This window comes from Mandrillus leucophaeus, unplaced genomic scaffold, assembly GCF_000951045.1.
Source record: "Mandrillus leucophaeus isolate KB7577 unplaced genomic scaffold, Mleu.le_1.0 Scaffold26, whole genome shotgun sequence".
In the NCBI taxonomy this organism is placed as follows: domain Eukaryota; kingdom Metazoa; phylum Chordata; class Mammalia; order Primates; family Cercopithecidae; genus Mandrillus; species Mandrillus leucophaeus.
In genome coordinates, this window is record NW_012102698.1 from 3142455 (window position 1) to 3164844 (window position 22390).

Sequence of the window (22390 nt, forward strand, 5' to 3'; positions counted from 1 at the left end):
ACAGAGCGAGACTCCGTCTCAAAAAAAAAAAAAAAAAAAGAAAAGAAAAAAAAATAGCTGGGTTTGGTGGTGGACATCTGTGATCCCAGCTACTCTGGAGGCTCAGGTAGGGGGATCTCTTGAGCCTGGGAGTTAGAGACTGCAGTGAGCTGTGGTCAGGCCACTGCATTCCAGCCTGGATGTCAGAGCAAGCCCTGTCTCTAAACACAAAACATAAAGTAACTTTGAAGTTTACAACTGTACACATATGTATAGCTGGACACATTTATTCCTGTTTCAGGTTTCCTTAACCAAGAAAGAAAACTACCAGGCTAGGTTTATCAGTTGTGATACTTAACACTTGAAAGATGCAGATATCTCATATTTGTGTCCTGTCACTGCAGTTGAAAAGTTACAACTTCACAAGCACAACCTGATTTCATGATGAACACTTGACTTCTTTTTTCAAGTGATGTATTTTCCCTGTTCTGAATGTCCCTGTTCTGAATGCAGCACCTCTTTTAGGTAGTGCTCCTTGGCCCTTTTGAGAAATTGCTCATCTATCAGGAATGACCAGGATAATTGAGAAATTTTAAAACTTGGTCATCTTGACATAAAGGGAATTAATAGCTGCGAGTTTGGCATCATAAAACATTGATGATGGCAAGCTTGGAAAGGCCTGTGCTGGCTCATTTAATTGTAACAGGAAACCCAGGCACACTCACCACACACTGGAACCAGGTTAGCCACAGAGGCAGGTGTATGTGACCAGCTGTGAACTTGGAGACTAGAGAATGCACAGATAATCCAACAGCTCAGGTTTTTCTTGTTTTTTTAACCACTATCATTTCTTTTCAAAATTGCTAATAATTAGCAAAATGGACCAATGTAAGTTCCATTTCCATAAATAAAAGTTTAATTCTTATTAAGGGCAGAAGAAAGGAGCTCCTGCTTGCCGTGTGTCACCCCCTACTAGGAGTTCCATATTCTTACCTTAGTTGGGTTTTCAGTGGCAGCACGCAGCGCCAGTGAGTAGATGATTTCGTAGACGAGACGAGCGGAGCTGGCACAGGCACACAACGTGCCCAGTTAGCGCCCAGACATTTTGAAGCTGGGATTGGGATCCTGGCCTGACTGCAGAGCAAAATACACCATTTGGTGCGTCCTGGCACCGGCCCAGTGCGTGGCTCTGCAGAGAGGCAGCGGGCTTTCCTCATGTCTGCCCCGTCCGCCGCTTCTCATTCCGCCCCCACACTCCCCGAAGAACAGGGCCCAGAGCAACCCTGCGTGGGCTCGGGCTCCTGGAGTGGGGCTGCGCAGCTCTCTGTCCCGCCGAGGCTCCCTTTCCAGGTTGGGGCAGGCAAGTGGATTCGACAGGCTGCCGGAAGACTGCAAGGTCATTGGGAGTTTTAATCTGTGACTGTCATGAAGGACCTTTGTACTCGAATTCATGGAGTGCCACTCCTGATGGGAGAGGAGGCCCATGCCAGTGACAGTCATGCTAGCGACCACGGACACCACGCCACGCTCCCTGTGCCAGCTGGCGCCTTCAGCGAGTCCTCGCACCAAGCCTGGAAGGTGCAGAAGAGAGGGCACCGTCCGTGTGGGCCGAGCTGCCCAGAAGCCTGTTGCCGGTCACTGCTGTTCCTAGTCACTGCCTGCCAGCGGCTGAGGAGGACGAGCTCTGGGTGTCTCGGCTCCACTGACTGCTTTTCTTTCTCCTTCAGATGCTGACCGAGTGGACAGCACCACATTATTGGGTAAAGCAGATCTTTCTTCTCGCCAGCCTGTTTTTTGCCTACACATTCCATTGTCTTCTGTCATTCACTGTAAAATCATAAACGTTTGTTTTTCACCTTAAATAATTAGCTTGTATTAAGACAGCCCCACTGAAGATGATAAATAGCCATGCTTTAGCATGGTCCCTGCCACACCGAGAGACTAAAAGCCATCCCTTTGACGAGGAAGCACAGCCGGATCACACGTGGGCCAGCTGGCACCTGAGAATAATTTCTTGCCCTAGAACCAAGAGTGACAGGGGACTTGGAACAGGTTCTATTTGTGGGATACCATGTGGGGCAAGATGCAGTGCCTTAGAATGACCCAGCTCTTCCGCAGTGTTCATTGCACGGGTCTGAGCTTTCACACAGAAGCTTCTATTTAATCCTTGTTTGAAATGTGAACGCTCTTATTGCTGGGCTGAGTTCTGCCTGGTTATACATTTAACAAGACTTGGTGGCTACAAGCGTCCTCCTGTGTGTGAACTGGGCACCAGGTGCCTCCCCTTGCTGAGCCATTTGGGTAAAAGGGACTCTGGTGAGTGGCGCGGAGGCCTCTGTGCGCAGCCCCGTTTTCCCTGCCTGTTTGGCCCAGTGCGTTCACAGATGAGAAAACACGCATCGATGTGGGAGCTGCTCGCATCACATCCATGTTAGTGGTGCGGGAAGTATAAAACCGCCGCAGTCAGCTTCCCATCCACCTATTCCCGTGCGAAAGGACATCTTTATTACAGTTGCTTTCTTACTGAAATGCGACTCCTGGAAGCATGGCTTTCTTTGGAGAGAAGCCGTAGTGTGGTCAGTGTCATCTGCAGGGGATGGCAGGGTCTGTTTGGCCTATGCTTCAGTAAGGTCACATTTATAAACTGTGCCTCGGCGGTTGGATTCTAAATAAACAAGCTTAATAAATTTTCCTCTTTCAGGTAATGCATGCCAGGACTGTGCAAAGAGGAAGTTAGAAGAGAATGGAATTGAAGTTTCAAAAAAACTCAGACAATCAGATACTGGTATTGTGTCCGTTCTTTTTGTGGGGAGCTGCCTCAGGTCTGTCTGGTTGGCAGGCATCTTCAGGGACCATGCCGCGCTTTAATGCTCCGGGCCCTGTGGTGGGAGGATGGTGCATACATTCTGTCAGGGCCAGAGAGCACAGGAGGCTTAGCAGAGACCCTGACCTCTCACCCCAACCCAATTCCAACTGCCCAGAGGTGCTGGTGCCTCTTTAGAAAACTGTTACGGAGAAAACATACACTAGGAAGGTGCAGCGGGCAGAAGGGTGCTGTCTACAAAAAGAAAAGTTAAAAACATGAATAAAAAGTGCACAAGTTATGTAAGGTCAGCTCAGTGCATTTTTGCAAAGTGCACGCTCCCATCTAATCACACCCAGTTGAGGTAGCAGCATTGCCAGGACCCCCCTTGTCAGTCTCCAGCCTTCTCCAGCCCCTAAGGGTGACCACTAGCCTGATGCATGTCACCCGAGTCTCTGTAGAAAAGCACTTTAAATCATTTGAGCTGTGCTGCCTCTGTTAGACTGAGATGTAAGTGACTGAACTATCTAAACAGTGTATTTGAATAGGCCTCTCTGTCGACACTACGAAGGGCGATCTCGCTCGTTCGTGCCGCTCCCTCCCTCTCCCCTTCTCCTCCTCCTCCCAGGTTTGCGAGTGCTGTGTGTTATTTCTCATTCTTTAAATAACAGACTGAAGCCAGACTTCCCAACACGAAGCCTGGGCTGGATGGCCCCCCGCTTGCGTATCCCACCCCCTGGCCCGCCGGCTTCCCCGTTTTGTTGGTCTCCGTGGTGACAGGACAGAAGGGAAATGAGACCCCCAGTCTGTCTGTAGGTTGACTATAAAAGTCGGCAAACAAAAGCATTTCCTTGATGAAAACAGCGTCAGTGTTCTTTCCTGCTTAGCCAGCTTGTGGCGGTGGCTGTGGGCCCAGTGCCACGGCGCCTGTGCCAGCTGCAGATGTGTTCTCAATGTCAGGGTCAAATGTGGTTTGTTCTTACATTCCATTCTCCCAGGTTTTATTGTTTAATATTGGGGCTTTGAGACATTTGTGTTACTTCTTATTCTTTGAGGAGTTTTTAGGTTCTTCTTTCCCCTTTGTTTTCCAAAAAATAACGTTTCCCAATATTCTTAAATGTATGCATTCCCTCAGCTTTCAGAACTAAGAATTTTTTTTAAAAAAAGTATGCATTCTTTTCATCCTGCCACCCCACATCTCCCAGGACACCTTCTCCTGGTCAGCTCCGTGGGGGACTGCTGTGTGCCTGCCTCCCGAGCTTCCCTCCTCCTCTCTGAGATGGAGGCCCAGGTCTCCCTTGTTCTGGCCCCCCGTCCATCCTGCTAGTAGCTCCTGAGGCTGCTTCTGCAGAGCCCTGTGCGGGGTCGCCTCCCGAGGGCGATGTGTCTGCAGGTGTCTGTGCCATCCTCACGCTCGTTGGTAGTTTTGGCGTGGGATTCTTGGTTGTGATTCCCCCAGACTCCACTGTCTGAAGACCAGGTTTCCTATGAAGAGGGTCTGATGGGAACCTGTTCCCAGTGATTTGAAGGTACCCGTTGCTTTTTTTCCTGGGAGTTTTTAGGGTCCCCTTTTCCCTTAAGTAGAAATCCAATGAGGATGTATTTAGGTGGAAAACTTTTTTTACCTGCCTTATTCATGTGTTCTTTTTCTTCCTCCATTTCTCCAGTTCTGGAATAGTCTGTGATTCTCTTTATTTCTTCTTTCCATCTTCTCTGTTCTCCCTTTCTGGAAGTCGTACTAGTTAGGATTGCCTGGATTGATTTCCACTGTCTTTTAAGTTTTCTCGGATGTCTTTTTTTTAATTTTTTGAGACAGAGTCTTCTGTCGCCCAGGCTGGAGTGCAGTGGTGCAATCTCGGCTCACCGCAACCTCCGCCTCTTGGGTTCGAGCCATTCTCCTGCCTCAGCCTCCTGAGCAGCTGGGACTACAGGCGCCCACCACCATGCCCAACTAATTTTGTATTTTTAGTATAGATGGGGTTTCACTATGTTGGCCAGGCTGGTCTCAAACTCCTGACCTTGTGATCCACCCACTTTGGCCTCCCAAACTGCTGGGATTATAGGCGTGAGCCACTGCACCCAGCCAAGCTCTTGTTTTCTTAGTTACCTTTTCTCAGAGCATCTGCTGTTCTATGTCTGTGAGAACTCTGGAGACAGAAGTCAGCCTGGTTATCTGACTCTACTACATTCCTGAAAACAGTGGGAGAGAGGATTTTCATATAATAGTTTATATTTTAGTACTTTATATAAGTAAACCAAAGTAAAACACTCTTAAATACCTACATAGCAGTCCACCAAAAATTTCTGAGAGCTATGAAGCATCCAGCTTTTCCTCTTCATTTAACATTTAAAGTTACCTCTTCATTTAACATTTAAATCCTTCAGCGGGTATGCTGGAGCAGTATTATGTCCCTGCATATTCCTTCAACACCACAGGGACCATGTGCAACAGTACATGTTATAAAGATTCATAGTGAGTGCAAACTTAGTCAAGTAAAATAAGGCAGTTCTAAAAGGGCCACCTGCAGAGTGAATTATAGCGCAAGTGAGGGCTGGCAGCACGGGGTGGGGGCGCCCTAGTGTCCTGCCGTCCAGGGGCAGGAAAGATGAGAGTGAGCTGGTGTGGGGGTCCTCATGGGAGAGCTGTGAGGGGCAGCTGTCACAGACTCGACATCCTCTCGTTTAGTTTTATACAACTTTGGCCAGGCGCGGTGGCTCACGCCTGTCATCCCAGCACTTTGGGAGGCTGAGGCAGGAGAATTGCTTGAACCCGGGAGGCAGAGGTTGCAGTGAGCCGAGATTGTGCCATTGTACTCCAGCCAGGGTGACAGAGCAAGACTCCGTCTCAAAAAAGATAAAATAATAATAATAGTTTTATAGAACTTCAGGTGCACTTGGGGGCACACACGTTTTAGAGAATTAGATTTTGATAGTGTTTTGGATCAGACTGAAATCTTTTTGCAAATACTTGGATTGTGAGTTCAGCTAGTAGAACCATCGTGTAAGTAAAAACAAAACACAAAACTGGTGTTCTGTGAACTGTTTCCTCTGGGGTAGGTGGTTCTTTCCCACTACTTTCTTTCATGTTCCTTGTTTGTTTTCTGCACATCTGGGCTCCTCCAGTGCCTGCTGACAAGAACGAAGGCCCGGGCGATTATGCTCAATAGATTGGCTTTCTTCTGCCGTTGCTCTTGTTTTGTGTACATAGATTTTGTCCCCCCGTAGCCTACCTCTGACTGGTGTGCGCATCAGGAGGCAGGGCCTACTGCCTGGTAGACCTTGCTATGGAGCATTGGGCAGGGATTTTCTTCAGTACCTGTGAGATCTGTGCTCCTAGATGCCATCACCTGCACCTGCGGCCCCAGCTGTCCCCACACAGTCATGTCTCCTTAGGGCGAAGCTCCTGGCCTCTGTTGTACAGAAAGCCTTGGCCTGTCCTGCATGTGGGTGAGAGAAGCCAAGCCCGGGGATCCCAGAGGAATCGACAGGCTGCTTCTCCATACCTCCAGCAGGCTCTCACTGTATGTTTGTTGAAATTGCCCCATCCTCAGTCCACTAAGAAATAAAAGAGCATCCATGTTCATGGATTGAGATTCCCACAGATGGCTGCAAATGTATTTGTCATCACTTGCTTGATCCCCTGATGGTATTGATAATTACACAAGGTCATTTCCAGACAGCGGCTACTGTTTCCATTGTGGAGGGGTTTTCTAAGTCTTCCGCACGTAAGAACAATTGTAAAGCAGTTTCTGAAATAGAAATCTATTGCAAATAATTTCTTTTAGCTGGACTTTAACCCTTGGGCATTTCGTTCTTTTATTTAAACAGATGATGCTGGAGGGTCTTGAAATCTTTAAAACCAGTAAAACCTGCAACTTGAAAACCAGCCTTCTGTAACCACAGTGCCCAAACGAAGAGGAATTCGTGGAGAACTCCACGTGGATCTCTGATTGCAAAACCTCACGTACACCAAGAGAGCCACATGGGCGTGTGGCCCTCAAGGCTGGGTGAGAGGGCTCCCCTGTGTGTTGAACTGTGCAGGAGGTGACGCGGACACACTTCAGGTGGACTTTGCAAGGACTGATGGACAGCTACCTCAGGGGCCAGGATCCATGGGAAGGGGTGGACCTGGTGTTCCCGTTCCCATCTGACAGGCTCTCTTTTGTCAAGGTGGTATTTTTTGTAATAAAAGGGGAAGAGTAAAGACTGTCCAAGCAACAGTAGTTGCCAAAGAGAAAATACGAAATAGACGCTTTTTTTTTTTTTTTTTTCTCACTGTCACCCAGGACAGAGTGCAGTGGCGTGATCTCAGCTCACTGCAGCCTCCACCTCCTGGGCTCAAGTGATTCTCCTGCCTCAGCCTCCCGAGTAGCTGGGATTACAGGCGTCCACCATCATGCCTGGCTAATTTTTGTATTTTTAGTAGAGTTGGAGTTTCACCATGTTGGCCAGGCTGGTCTCGAACTCTTGACCTCAGGTGATCCACCTGCCTCAGCCTCCCAAAGTGCTGGGATTACAGGCATGAGCCACTGCGCCCAGCGAAATAAACACATGTTATAATTTGCATGTGGAAACATGTTACTATAGAAAGCATTTTAAAGGTATGTTTGTTCCACTGTTAAATAGTAAAGAATGAATCCGCTAGTGAAAATGGTATGTTTTTAGGGAGAACAACTGGATCAAAGGGCTTCTTTGGAATTAGTTTTAGTAACTTCTGTTCCAAAGAAACACAGGTCTGATATTGCTAAGAACTGTGAAATCGGAGGAGCCAGAGGCCCTTTGCAGAAGTTCAGGCCAGCGTTGTGCAGGGCCACTGTGGCACTGACAACCAGGACAGCCCAAGTTTGAAAGACCAGGTTTCAAACATTATAAATTCCAGGCTTTGCAAGTCTGTTATTGTCTCTTAAAATTCTCTTCTATGGCCCATATTAAGGGAGTTTGCAGAGAGTGAGGGAGGCAAAACTTGAAAAGGGCCTGCAACACTTTAAACCTTCTCAGGTTCACCCACATGGAACGGCTGTGCTGGGTGCGCTGCTGGTGCCGGGGAACTTCTCTGACTGTGACACAGCAGCGGCTTCTGTGGTGGTTCATGAGTGGCCCTACGGTCAGGGGTTCTCTTTGGAAACAAACAGCCCTGCTTGGTTTCAGTTTGAGGCCACTTATCTTCAGTGTGACATTTCTTGCCAAGCCCTGTGACACTCCCCATTGATGACTCCCACAGGTACAGAGAAAGTTAAGAACAGGAAACAGAAGGGTAGAATGCAAAGGGAGGGAGATAAGCCCTGAAAACTTTTTTTTTTCTTTTTGAAGCATGGAAAACAAATCTTTTATGCCACTCCAGCCATAAATAAAATTTTAACTTCAACCCTGTGTGCTCAGTGTTTCTTTAGTTATGCCAAGGCTTGCTAGAATGCTATTTAGTGAGAATTTGCAGCTTGAGTTGCCACCCAACTGTGAAATCAACTAAATGATTACTTGAATGTGTTTAAATGTTTTAAAAAGCCAACATTATAAATTATTGTTTTAAATGTCATTTACTAAGTGCAGTCAGGGAATATCTGAATCTGAGAGCTGGCCAGACACAGGGTATAGCAGAATTACAGGCATAGAGGATGCTGTGCAGTAGGATGTAAAGCTCATTACAGCCCATTTTAAGAAAAGCTTTGTGTTCTCTGCTGGAGGACGCAGCCATGTTGCTGTACTACATGGATGTATCTAGTTGGTTCTGTTGTATGCTCGTTGTAGAATGTAAAGTTTATTCCAATGCGATTGATAGATTAGAGGCAACTCCAGCATAGTGTACTTGCTTGTGTATAGTTTAGTCAGTGAGAAACATCACATGAGGAGGCAACAAAGTTGGCCCTGCTGTTTACTGCCTCAAGCTAGAATAGCCATTACATTTAAAAATGGTTACATTTTAAGGAAGGGCAGGTAGCTGAAACCTGTAATCCCAGCACTTTGGGAGGCTGAGGCGGGCAGACCACTTGAGGCCAGGAGTTTGAGACCAGCCTGGCCAACATAGTGAAACCCTGTCTCTACTAAAAATACAAAAATTAGCTTGGCGTGGTGGCGTGCGCCTGTAATCCCAGCTACTTGGGAGACTGACGCAGGAGAATCACTTGAACCAAGGAGGCAGAGGTTGCAGTGAGCCCCGATCGCACCACTGCAGTCCAGCCTGGTCGACAGGGAAATTCCATCTAAAATAAATAAATAAAAAATAAAAATAAAATGGTTACATTTTAAAGTTATACAAGTACCTGCTAAGAACCTCCTTACTATCTCAACAAAGCCTGAATATGTACTGTGGCCCTTAAATTAGGTTACTGGGCATGCTCTGTTATATCAGAAATGACTGAATTTGGTGGGATCACTGATGGTCTGTCTGTAAGTCAAAGTTATGAAAGAGAACAGCCAAGTGCGGCGGCTCACGCCTGTAATCCCAGCACTTTGAGAGGCTGAGACGGGTGGGATCGCTTAAGGCCAGTAGTTCGAGATCAGCCTGGCCAATGTGGTGAAACCTTGTCTCTGCTAAAAATACAAAAATCAGCAGGGCACGGTGGCGGGTGCCTGTAGTCCCAGCTACTTGGGAGGCTGAGGCAGGAGAATTGCTTGAACCCACAAGGTGGAGGTTGCAGTGAGTAGAGATCGTGCCACCGCACTGCAGCCTGGGCGACAGAACGAGACTCCGTGTCAAAAAAGGACAAATAGAGTGGCTTCTGTCTGCAGTTCATAGAGGTCAGCTATCTCACCGTACTGGAAGTCCCCCCCTCAGGGAAGGAACCGAATCTTTTTGAGATTTAATTTCTTCCTCAGAGTGCATTCTGTTACTACATGAAACAGTGTTGTTAAAACGGATACATTTACTCAGGAGGCTACTCCTTGGTTAGCACTTGGGCCCAAAGTGGTCTAAAGTGGAAGCCCACCTCAGAATTTTCTTGTTCCTTTTTTTTTTTTTTTTTTTTTTTTGAGACAGTCTCTGTCACCCAGGCTGGAGTACAGTGGTGCAATCGCAGGTCACTGCAGCCTCCACCTCCTGGGTTCAAGTAATTCTCCTGCCTCAGCCTCCCAAGTAGTTGGGATTACAGGTGCACTCCATCATGTCTGGCTAATTTTTGTATTTTTAGTAGAGACAGGGTTTCACATTGGCCAGGCTGGTCTCGAACTCCTGAGCTCAAGTGATCCACCCACCTCAGCCTCCCAAAGTGCTGGGATTACCAGCGTGTGAGCTGCCGCGCCTGGCCTGTCTTGTTCCATTTTGAAGTGGAAATGAAGTGGTGAAAGTGCAGCTTTCCTGCACATAACAACGTTTGTAAGTAGAGAAGTCAGTTGTCACTTGAGAAACTCTGTATTCTTCAATATTTCTGTAACAGAAATTCTATTTAGAAGAATTCGGATTGCATTGAAACAGATATAATTCAATTTCACCATTAAAGTATTTTTTGGCTTCTAAAATTCTACATTGGAGACATCTGAAATTAGAACATTTTTTGATATTTTCAATACTAACATAGTTTCTCTGAAACCATTTCCCAAAAGCCAGGTTCAACAGTTTATTAACAATCTTATAACTAGTATGTTTAAAAACCAAAGAGTAGTTCCCTTCAGGATTACTTGGGTACAAGGCAAGATCAGAGTGAAGATGAAGCCGAATTCAAAATTTTTCTAACCAGACTAGCTTATTTCAAAATAGAAGTTAGAATTATAGTACAAAGTTGTATCTTTTGTTTGTTTTTTAAAAACTCATTTAACACCAGCTCTCACTGAAAACTTTCCCTACTAACTAGAAAGGGGTCTGAACACTCAACTGAAGTGAGCTACAGCCTCTTTAGCTACAGCAACTAAGGTTTCTCTTAAAAGGTGCACCAGGCTGGTCCCGCTTGCTCCAGACGTCGTCTGTGGAGGAGCTGTGTGAGTATTAGAGTGGAAACTGAACAGTGATCGGGAGCCCGCTGCAGGGCTGCCCCTAGCGGGACTCTCCGTGTCTCTTGTTGCTTTCTTGGCCTTCAGTGTCTGGATACTGAGAAAGATCTAGGGTCAAAATTCGGCTGAACATGCAGTCATCGTACTAAAATAGAAGACAGTTAAAAGTTCTCTTAATTAGGGAAAAAGTATTAAAGTAAAATAAGAGCCATTAGTGAGTCTAGAATTGCATTTAAAAGGAATCTTCAACCTAAAAAGATATCAGCATTTATATCGGTTGTGGGTTTTTTTGGTGTTATCTGGTAGGAGAATTTCCATTGCTCATGCATTATATTTCCAGGTGGTCCCCTAACATTCTGTAGGCACAGGAAGGTAAATTTTTACCTTTGCTTAAAGGAAAATTCAGGAAGTAAATCCTAACTGTCCAAAACCACATGACCTGAACTAGTGGCTCTACTCCATGAGTTCAGATTAGAATTTTCAATGGCTTGAGAAAGGTGTGTTCACATTTTAGAAGTTACTATACAATTTGGAACTTCTAATGTATTTCTTTGTTTTGTCCTCAGATACTTTTGGAGGATAAATGGTTCCTTGCTCTACCATAGTGCATTTGTTTTTGCTTAAAACACTGAAACATTACAGAAATAAGTATAATGTTAACAGTTAGTGTAAATTAACATGGACTGTTATTTCACAAAACAATACTTATTGTTCTGCAATTTTCCATTTGCTTTTTTCACTTAAAATATATCTTCAATCTCTATGTATTGTCTAGGAAAACACCAGTAGTTATTTTTAATCTTATTTGACTAAAAAATCATTTCAGCCTTAGACTCCATTTGGAAGTTTTCATTATGAAAGGAAAGCCCTGTGGCTGTCAGGGTCCTAAGGGAAGTTGGCAGTGGGTACACTCCTCCCCTCTGATTTGTCTTTACCTCAGGATAGATGCCGATCAGTGCGTCGGCTCTGGAGTAGAACTCTTCTTTTAGGGAGATGACTATCATCTGAAACTGGTCTTGAGTTTGCTCTTTGATGTAACTTGACACCTGGAAGAAATAAACACATTTCACTAGGAAGGAAAGGCCTTGCCTGGGCTCTGGGGACAGTAATTCTGCATGTCTCTGAGTCTGGACAAGGACTTATGCACCTTTCCAATAATTCAATAAATCCCTAACAACTGCAGAAATGGAAATAGATTCTAAAATGAGATAAACGTCATTAAACCTATGATCTAAAACTTTAAGAACATTTTAAAGAATAAAGCTCCAACTTAAGATACTGTGGTGTAAATAGGTAATCAGCCTTTATAACAAAAAAAAACTACCACTCGAAGTATTTTTTGAGGGTGAAAAAGGACTGGTATTTACACTTACAACCTCCAGGCCAGGCGCAGTGGCTCATGCCTGTAATCCCAGCACTTTGGGATCCACCCGAGGCGGGTGGATCACTGGAGGTCAGGAGTTCAAAACCAGCCTGGCCAACATGGCGAACCCTGTCTCTATTAAAAATACAAAAAGTTAGGCAGGCATGGTGGCAGGCGGCTGTAATCTCAGCTACTCAGGAGGCTGAGGCAGGAAAATCCTTTGAACCCGGGAGGCGGAGGTTGCAGTGAGCCGAGATTGTGCCACTGCACTCCAGGCTGGGCGACAGAGAGAGAGACTCCATCTAACAACAACAGCAGCAAAAATCCAAAATAATTTCCATCTTCCTATTTTGCCAACTCAAAGCCTGAAAGGAAAAACAGGGCAATTATGTATGTATTTGTAATCCATAATCAAGTCATTTGGTTAGAGGTGAACTCTGGTTCCTTAAGGAAGCTCAATTCCAAGGAAATGAGAAGTGCAAAATGGACTCAATAGAGATGAGTCTTGGTGAACAAACTACTCAGAACTTGGACAGTGATAAACCCCAAGAAAAGAAAAGCTACCAACAGTTTAACAAAGGTACTGCCAACTCCTGGGATTTCGCTGAGGGCCTAGAATGGGTCTTCTCCATGTGCACCAAAGATCCTGTGGACACAAGCTCTGGAAGTATTGGAATGGCAGCTTCCATTGAGGAATGAGTGGCCATGTTTTACATGAGAAAGGAAAGAACTGCTCTATGAGGCTGAATTCATAGAAGGAACTTCCAGTATTAGAGGCAATGGTAGTAGCCACTATGACAGGGCTGAAAAAAGGTCTTGGGCCCATAATAGGAAAAGAAGGGGAGACAGGATGCGAAGATGCAGGGCATGCATTTTTCCTGCAGAGTTACCTGTTGTAAATGTTGGGTACCCTGATCACAAGAGGGAGTGAAGGGTGCTTCATAGTTCCTCATACTACATAACTGCTCATACTCAATTCAGCAACGGAGTGTCAGAAAGATACGTCTCAAAGGGATAATGCAATTAAGAGGTTTTAGTACATAGGATGGGTACTAATAAGAGTCTTAAGTAAGACCTAGTACCTGGAGATGCCACCAATGCAAACATCTAATTTTTCCTCAAACATAGATACCTTAAATGCAGCCAAGAAAAGATAGCCACAAGATTTCCCCTCACAGAATGTGGGATATAAAGTGCCAAAATTATCCTCCTAAGGGGAGATTTCTCCCAAATGAGTCAGCCATGGAGTCCAGTCATTTGATGCACACTCGCTGGCATTCAAGAGACAACTCAAGATGTTCTTCTGTTCCTATGTTTTCTTTCCCCAGCTACCATGAAGTTTCTGGCAGAGACTTTTTGGGGGTATGGAGTTGATGTGATACTCTTGTGTATCCTGTGCCATGTTAAAAATGCAGGGCCTTCAAGAGATTTTCTCAGATGAATACAACTTGAGAAATGCCCAAAGACTACATTCATGCCATCAGAGGGTACCTCAGGTTGCAGCTACCCAGGCAATTCATGTGAGACTCAACAGAGTAAGAAACCAAGGTGGTCAGCTTCGGAGGTGCAAAACCTGCTGGGCAAGTACCCTGAGGCTGCAAACATCTCTCAGGCATGGGCTCCTTAACATCACTCACAAGGCCAGGTTATAAACCAGAATGCCAATTTCTTTCTTTTTTTCTTTTTAAATTTCTTTATAATAGAGGCAAGGTCTCACTATGTTGCCCAGGCTGGTCTCGAACTCCTGAACTCAAGTGATCCTCCCGCCTCAGCCTCCCAAAGTGTTGGGATTACAGGCATGAGCCACCGCACCTGTCCCAGAATGCCAATTTATAAATAAATGATGAGAAATACATATGTCAGCATGACCACAGCAGCCACCTTGTAAGCAGCCATTAATACAAAGCCTGGTCATTTCTAGAAGATGGATGGGCCTGGAATCAGAACCAGGAGACTCTAATTCACCCATCTCCAAGAATGAATGGCCCCAGTAGCAGAACCATGATACCGGGAACTCTGCAGGCCGATGCGACTCTTCCCCTGGGCAGTGTCAGGCACTGCCAGGATTTGCCTCCATCCTTTGTTCATGTTCCATAGCAGACCCCACTCTCACGTCCAAAATTCAATCCAGTCACCATCAAGATGTGTGGGCTGAGAGCCCAGCTCTTTCAGGTGCGCTCTGAGTATCTACCCACTGATCCTTGAGTGCTCACTAAAGTTTAACTCCTAAGTGTGAAACTGTTCCTTAGTTCTCTCATTCTCTCAAAGACTGAAAACAGGATCATGCTCAAGTACAGTAAATTGCTGGATACATTTTGATAGAACTGGGAGGTAGGGCTGGCGTGGTGGCTGACGCCTGTAATCCCATTGCTTTGGGAGGTTGAAACGGGTAGATCCCTTGAGCCCAAGAGTTCGAGACCAGCCTTGGCAACATGGTGAAACCCCATTTCCAACAAAAACACAAAAATTAGCCAGTCTCATAACCTGGTCTCAAAATAAATAAATAGATTAAAATTTTTTAAAAAATGGGAAGGTAGGATTTTAAACTTTAATTCTTTTGGAATTTATTTAGAGATGGTACTCTTGGACTTTGTAAGTGGAGACTTAACAAGGCCCTGCCACAGGGCCTATTAGGGGTTCTCTAACTCCCAATATCTAGATTTGGTGAGAAACCTGTTATGCCAGCAGTAACACTGTTGATCAAGTACAGTGATCCTCATTTGACCCCCATGTTGATTGCCCCATCAACTCTGGAAGGTCCCCTAAGCTTTGAACGAAAACTACCCTGAATCAACTTGTTTCAGATATTTATCTTAGATTTTAAAAGGACTAATTTTGTTTTTTGTTTTTTCTTTTTTCTGGAGTACAGTGGCACGGTCTCGGCTCACTGCAATCTCTGTCTCTCAGGCTCAGGTGATCCTCCCACCTCAGCCTCTTGAGTAGCTGGGACCACAGATGTGTGCCACCATGCTCAGATAATTTTTTTTTTTTTACACTTTTTGTAGGGACAAGGTCTCCTTATATTGCCCAGGCTGGTCTCAAACTCTTGGACTCAAGCAATCCACCCGCCTTGGCCTCCCAAAGTGCTGGGATTACAGGCATAAGCCAACAAGCCCAGCCTACAATGAATGATTTTTTTATTTTATTTATTTATTTTTTTGAGACAGAGTCTCACTCTGTTACCCAGGCTGGAGTGCAGTGGCACAATCTCGGCTCACTGCAACCGCCGCCTCCCGGGTTCAAGCGATTCTCCTGCCTCAGCCGCCTGAGTAGCTGGGATTACAGGCGCGCACCAACATACCCGGCTAATTTTTGTATTTTTAGTAGAGACGGGGTTTCACCATATTGGTCAGGCTGGTCTAGAACTCCTGACCTCAGGTGATCCGCCTGCCTCGACCTCCCAAAGTGCTGGGATTACAGGCGTGAGCCACTGCGCCCGGCCCAGGGACTGATTTTTAATGAGCATTTTCTATTGCTTGCCTCACATGATCCTTGAATTGTAGACAATCTATTGAAAATGAAAAGCAGAAACTTACTTTGCCTATGTTAGTATTGTCTAGGGCTGCATCCACTTCATCTAAAACAAAGAATGGGGCAGGACGAAAACTAGAAAAAAATTACAATCAAGTAAGTTACAATTTTCTATCTGTTTTATAAAAGACTTGGAGGAAAAGATTAACAGTATTCAGAATAAAAACAACACACTCTTTTGGATATTTCTAAGTATTTGGTGACCTCTATGTTACTAAATCCAATGCTCAGTTATCAGTCCACATGTATGTGACCTATGCAAGGAGTATTTGGGGTTGGTCACTCCCTCCTCCTTGAAATACTGCTCTGTGACTTGCAGGGGGACATAGTCTACTTCCCCTCAGCCCCTGCAGAGTCTGCTGAGAACTCTTCATCTCTGTGCTTATCTAATCAACTCCCTTGGTGATTAAATCTGGCCTCGGGGTTTTAAATACCACCCAAATACTGATGGCTCCCACCCTTCTACCAATAACTCTAACCTGTCTCCTGAATTCTCACCTCAAATGTCCAACTATTTTCTCTACAATTCCATGTGGGTGTCTAATACATATCTCAAACTCATCTCAAACTCATCTCAAAGCAAACTTCTCCCCTGCCCTCCAAACCTGTTCCCTCCTGTGGTTTTCTCCATCTCGGTTAATGGCAGCTCTTATTACTCTAGTCGATTAGGTCAAAACCCACAGAGCCATCCCCTTCACATCTCTTCCTTCACACCCGTACCTGTCAGCAAATTCCGTCTGCACAACCATATCCTCTCACCCTGGCCCAATCACCATCGCTGTCTTTCACCTTGATTGTGACCAGTCTTAGCCCTGTGCCTGCCACTGCTGCATACAGTCTATTCTCCATCCATGCTAGGCTCACTCTGGCCTTGGAGCCTTTTGCACTTGCTATTGCTGATCTCTAAGAACATTCCTCCCTTAGCTGTCCACATGACCTGTTCCATTTATTCCTTCAAATCTTTGCTCAAATGTTACCTTCTGAAACAGACCTTCCCAGATGACTCTTTAATATTGCTAACCACTTCCCTGCCACTCACCATCTCCATTCCCTGCTTTTTTTCTCTACAGAACTTGTCACTTTCTAATGTTCTCTATATTGGGTAATTAGTTTACTAATTTACCTTATTTATTATCTGCCTTCCCCAACTAAAATGAAGTATCTTCAAGGCAGGCGTTTTGTTTTGTTCACAGCTGTCTCCCCACTGCCTGCAGCAGCACCTGATACACAGTAACTAGTAAGTATCTGTTGACTAAATGGATGTGGGTGCCACCTAGTCTGATTCTGCTCAGATTACTTGTTCAGAGCAGGCCTCCAGCTACTATGGTTTTCTCTTTTCCTTTCCTGTGGCAGCCTATTCCTTTTCCTTCTAGAGACCAGTAAAAAGTTGTCAAACTCTTGTATGTTTTTGTTCCTGGTCATGGAAATAGAAAAGCAGCAGCATCTATATTTTACTGATTGTATTATATGTATATTTTTTGAGACAGAGTTTTGTTCTTTCACCTAGGCTAGCGTGCAGTGGCGTCATCACAGTTTATTGCAGCCTCGAACTCCTGGGCTCCAGCAATCCTTCCACCTCAGCCTCTGGGTAGCCGGGACTACCGACATGTGTCACCACATCTGGCTAACTTTTTTCTATTTTCTGTAGACACGGGGTCTCACTATGTTGCCGAGGTTCAGCATCTATACTTTAGATCTTCATCTAATATTCTGAATGTTGAAAGAGGCTAATTGCCTTAATTGTAAATAACTTTTTATTTCTTGATTTGTTTTACAAAGAAACAGTTCCACCACCATCAGTGGAAATAAGGAGATTAAATACTTTTATAGAAGAAATACTTCAACATTCTTTACTAAGTAGCAGATCTCTGAATATTGACTAAGAAAATAATATACAAATTGGGATTTTTTTCAATCCTGATGTCACCTCTAGCCATTCCAAATATTTTTTCTTTCTAAAATGGAATAGTAGTAGCTATTGATAATAACAGAAATTGAATAAAAATCTGTCACTAACTAGCTGGGCATGGTAGCACGTACCTGTGGTCCTGGCTACTCAGGTGACTGAGGCAGAAGGATCACTTGATCTGGGAGTTTGAGCCTAGCCTAGGCAACATAGCAAGTCTCTGTCTCCAAAAAAAAAAAAAAAAACCCACTAAAAATCTGAATTCTCTCTTAGATTTTCTGTCTAAAGTCTAAATTGTTGTAGGCCTAAAACATAATCTGAATTGTCTGGCTGAAGAAGATAGTTTTGTATCCCATTTGCTAAATATTAATAAAGACAATAGTTAATATATCTTCTGTAGGAAGGTCCCCTTGGCTTCTGCCCTATATGAAAACTGAATAGCTTTTGTGACCTTACCTGTGCACGGCAAACAGGAGAGCCAAGGCGGCCACACACTTTTCTCCCCCTGACAAATTGTCCATTGGCATAAACCGTTTGCCTGGGGCCACACAGTTATAACTAATTCCCTCCAAGTAAGGTTCTTCAGGGTTCTCTGGGCTAAGAAATGCCTGAAACACATATGTTTATTTAGCAATATCAGAAAAGCAACTGATAAAGTTCAACTTGGAGTTTAACTGCAAAATATTCTATTGGTTAGCTTTTCTCCAATTTTGATGGAAAACTACCAATGCCTATAAATAATGTATTTAGTTCTACATGTAATCACAGAAAACAGGGTTGTCTGGATAGGCGGTAGATGGAAAACACTCTAACATACCCAGGGATCAGCCCTTTCCACCAGACTGCCAGTCAAACCTCAGAGGCACCTGCCACAGTCTTACAAAACAGTCTTCATGCAATTCGCTCACTGATATATTCATCAAACATTTACTGAATACCTATTATGGGCCAGGAACTGTAGATACAGAGATGAATCTTGTTCTCAAAGAGTTAGGCGTGGTGGCTCACACCTGTCATCCCAGCACTTTGGGAGACTGAGGCAGGCGGATCACTTGAGGTCAGGAGTTTGAGACCAGTCTGGCCAACATGGTGAAACCCTGTCTCTACAAAAAATACAAAAATTAGCCAGGCTTGTTGGTGTGTGCCTGTAATCCCAGCTACTTGGGAAGCTGAGACACTTGAACCTGGGAGGCATAGGTTTCAGTGAGCTGAGATCGCACCACTGCATTCCAGCCTGGGCAACAGAGGGGAACTCTGTCTCAAAAAAAACAAAACAAAAAAAAAAGGAGTTAATGGGTTTAATCTTACTTTACTGAAAATAAGTTATTTTCAGTTGAAGTTCTAAATATCTGATCCAGGATCACCTTTTAGTCATAAAAGAACATGAGAAAACAAAAGCAGAAGAGGTACGTAAGCCCCGACCTACATCTTCATTTCACATTCAATTCCACGAGTATTTGCTACGGATATTGATAATGGAATGGGAGTGGTTATCATTAAAAGGGTCATATCTGAATTTGAACCCTGTCTTTAGTTCTTTACCTCTCTTTTGTTACTCTGGTCAACTCCACAGATGAACCACCTTCCCAGGATCCTCTAGTATTCCACATTTACCACAGAAAACAACAGTTCTATAAAATCAAATTAGTACCATACTACAGAATTTTGGAACTAAAAGAGAATTTGGAAACCAAATGATTTAGTACATTCATTTTTCGGATGAAGAAACAGACCCAGAGAGGTTTTGACTTGTCCATACTGAATAGTGTGGAGTGAACGGGATCTACAATGCAGGTCATTAGATAACCACTCTTCATGAACTGACTTTGCCCCATGAGTGAGTTGCTCAAATAATGTGGCAGCGGTTATTTCCCACCAAAAAAAAAAAAAAAAAACCACCACCAGTAACACAGATTTCCCACTAGTATTGGAGGATGAAAGATACATACTTGGGCGCTGTTGTTTCTGCAGAGCTTCTTGTAGATTTGATCAATTGAGACTGAGACATGTTCAAAACACCGGGTGAAAAGATCATATCTCCTTTTTTTCACTTGTTCAAACTCTTGCCTACACATTCTGGCTTCCTTTCTGCTGGCCTCAAAAGCTAAGAGAGAATCAATGTTCTTTATTTTAGAGACCACTGAGGAGGTTCTTTTACTTAAACTGTAAAGCATAAAATATTTTTAAAATTGGATTTGAGTTTGGATCTCTTGAGTAAAGTTACCTTCAAAATACCTAAACTACTATTAATTCCAAGAGACTAGCTCTTAGAATTGATGAGTCTCTTTTCCAGTAGGGCTAACTGCTAAATAATATTGACAAGTTCTGATAGGGTATTTATTTATTTATTTATTTAGAGATGGAGTCTTGCTCTGTTGCTCAGGCTGAAGTGCAGTGGCGTGATCTCGGCTCATTGCAGCCTCTACCTCCCAGGTTCAAGTGATTCTCCTGCCTCAGCCTCCCGAATAGCTGGGACTACAGGCGTGTGCCACCACACCCAGTTAATTTTTAAAATATTTAGTAGACACAGGGTTTTACCATGTTGACCAGGCTGGTCTTGAACTCCTGACCTCAGGTGATCCACCCACCTCAGCCTCCCAAAGTGCTGGGATTACAGACGTGAGCCACCGCACCCAGCATGATAGAGTATTTATTATGTCAATTTTGTTGGTGTGAAAAAAATATATGTGTTTTAAAATCACCAATAAACTTGGTTTTAAATTAAAGCAAAACACTTCAAAAAGGAAACAATTAATGATTCAGTATTAAAAGTACACATTAATATAAGACCACAGAGGAAAAAATCTACAACAAAAAGGGACAACAGAGGGGAAACTGTTGGCAAATGTTATAGAAATCAAAACACCCATGAATATAATCTTGTTAGTGACTAAACTCAATTTTACCATCTGTGGATTCTTGAAACTTGTCTCTGACAGTCTTTAAGTTCTCTAGTGCTCGCAGGTTTGGGGCTGCTGTTTTCAGTAAGATATCTTCCTGGGATGCTACTTGCTGCCGTAAGAGCCTAAGGTGGGCCTCAACTTCTTGATCAGACTGTAGAGCCTATTATGGGCAAAGAACAACACTGACTGGCATGGCATGCCTTCTACATCCAGCAAGGTAGGGTGTGTGTGTGGCCCTTCGCCATCTGGACCCCCCAGGTCTTGTCATCCACTCCTTCTCTCCCCAAAGCCCTCTCTGAGCCCGGGAGGTGCAGTCCTGCTGCAATACTTATAGCTTCCTGAATCGGCTGTGCTCTTTTCTTGGAACACATTTCGGCTCATTTTTTTAATCTGGCTAAAAAGCAACAATTTATACTTCACCTTCATTTATTTAAAAATATTCATAATCTACTATGTATTACACTGAGGATTCAATGATGGAAGCTATTCAGTCTTTGCCTTTAAAGACTCACAGGGAAGTCAGACACATTAACTGGATTAAAAATTTTTTCTAAGAGACAGGTCTCACTCTGTTGCTCAGGCTGGTCTCGAGCTCCTGACCTCAAGCAGTCCTCCCACTTCCCGAGTAGCTGGGATTTAAACCGGCTTTTACAGTGGGGTGAAAAGACTTCTGACAGGGCAAACATAGGTACTACAGGGCAGGGAGAGGGGATCCAATCCAGCTAGACAGGTTAACACTTAAACCTGGTGCGAGTGATGAAGAGAAAAAGTAGCCACGCCCTTCCAGAAAATCTTTTTTTTTTTTTTTTTGGCCACAAATACAATCAGTGTACAAAAAGTAGGCCGGGCATGATGGCTCATACCTGTAATCCCAGCACTTTGGCAGGCCAAAGTGTGTGGATCACCTGAGGTCGAGTTCGAGATCAGCCTGACCAACTTGGTGAAACCTCATCTCTACTAAAAATACAAAAATTAGCCGGGCATGGTAGCAGACACCTGTAATCCCAGCTACTCGGAGGCTGAGGCAAGAGAGTTGCTTGAACCCGGGGGGCGGAGGTTGCAGTAAGCCGAGATTGCGCCATTGCACTCCACCCTGGGCAACAAAGCAAGACTCTGTCTCAAAAACAAAACAAAACAAAAAACAAAACAAAAAAAGTCTAACAAAATATATTAACAGCATATGAACTGAAAAGATGTGGTGGATATTGTTACTCAGCATCTGTTTCCATTTTTTCTTTTAATGCAGCACATGCTTTTGACCAGGTAGATCCACTTCTCCCTCCTGGACCCCATGTACTTAGACTGAGAGGCAGGGCCTGCTTGGTTTAAGGTAAAGTTCACCATCCTCCTCCCTCTACAGTGATTGGTTCAGCAATGAATATGTGACCCCATTCAGGCAACTGTGATGAGGGGACAATTGCTAGGGCTTTGTAGGTAAAACCTTTCTTCAGTTTTAGAAAAGCATGTAAACCAAAGAGTATCTGAGATAGGTCTCAGTCAGTTGAGTTTATTTTACCAAGGTTAAGGACATGCCCCAGAGAGAAGTCTGTGCCTTTCTCGAAAGATGATTTTGAGGGCTTTGATATTTAAAGGGGAAAAGCAGGCAGAAGCAAGAGGAAGTATATGGTCACATCACTGAATCCATATGTTGCAAGAGAAAAGTAGGTAGGAAACAGTCAATTATGTATTCACCTCATGCTCAGTAAATTAGCACTTTACCATAAGACGAAAAACCACAAATATCTCCCCACGGAGTCTCTACCTGGGGAGATAATTTTTTTTTTTTTTTTTTTTGAAACCGAGTCTCTCTCTGTCACCCTGGCTAGATTGCAGTGGCACAATCTTGGCTCACTGCAACCTCTACATCCCAGGCTCAAGCAATTCTCCTGCCTAAGCCTCCTGAGTAGCTGGGATTACAGGCACATGCCACTGTGCCTGGCTTTTTTTTTTTTTTTTGCTTATCTGGGAATCAAACAAAAACTTGC

The 22390-nt window shown here is 44.2% G+C and overlaps 2 protein-coding genes across 3 annotated transcripts in view; one reads left to right on the plus strand and one right to left on the minus strand.

Annotated features, from left to right (window-relative positions):
• The window catches only part of FAM118A (family with sequence similarity 118, member A), a 23580-nt gene extending 15906 nt beyond the window's left edge, over positions 1-7674 (plus strand). The window contains exons 9-11 of the mRNA XM_011984032.1: positions 1707-1739; positions 2681-2764; positions 6611-7674. Coding sequence (XP_011839422.1) covers positions 1707-1739; positions 2681-2764; positions 6611-6630 — 137 coding nt within the window. The 3' untranslated portion in view covers positions 6631-7674. The remainder of the gene's footprint in view (positions 1-1706; positions 1740-2680; positions 2765-6610) is intronic.
• A 2578-nt stretch (positions 7675-10252) lies between these two features.
• The window catches only part of SMC1B (structural maintenance of chromosomes 1B), a 63710-nt gene continuing 51572 nt past the window's right edge, over positions 10253-22390 (minus strand). Inside the window, exons 20-25 of one of the 2 annotated variants that reach the window (XM_011984033.1) lie at positions 20409-20565; positions 19452-19606; positions 17959-18110; positions 15602-15671; positions 11638-11748; positions 10253-10847 (exon numbers count right to left, since the gene is read on the minus strand). In XM_011984033.1, the coding sequence (XP_011839423.1) occupies positions 10746-10847; positions 11638-11748; positions 15602-15671; positions 17959-18110; positions 19452-19606; positions 20409-20565 (747 nt within the window). In that variant the 3' untranslated portion in view covers positions 10253-10745. The remainder of the gene's footprint in view (positions 10848-11637; positions 11749-15601; positions 15672-17958; positions 18111-19451; positions 19607-20408; positions 20566-22390) is intronic. The other variant, XM_011984034.1, reaches the window with a different exon arrangement.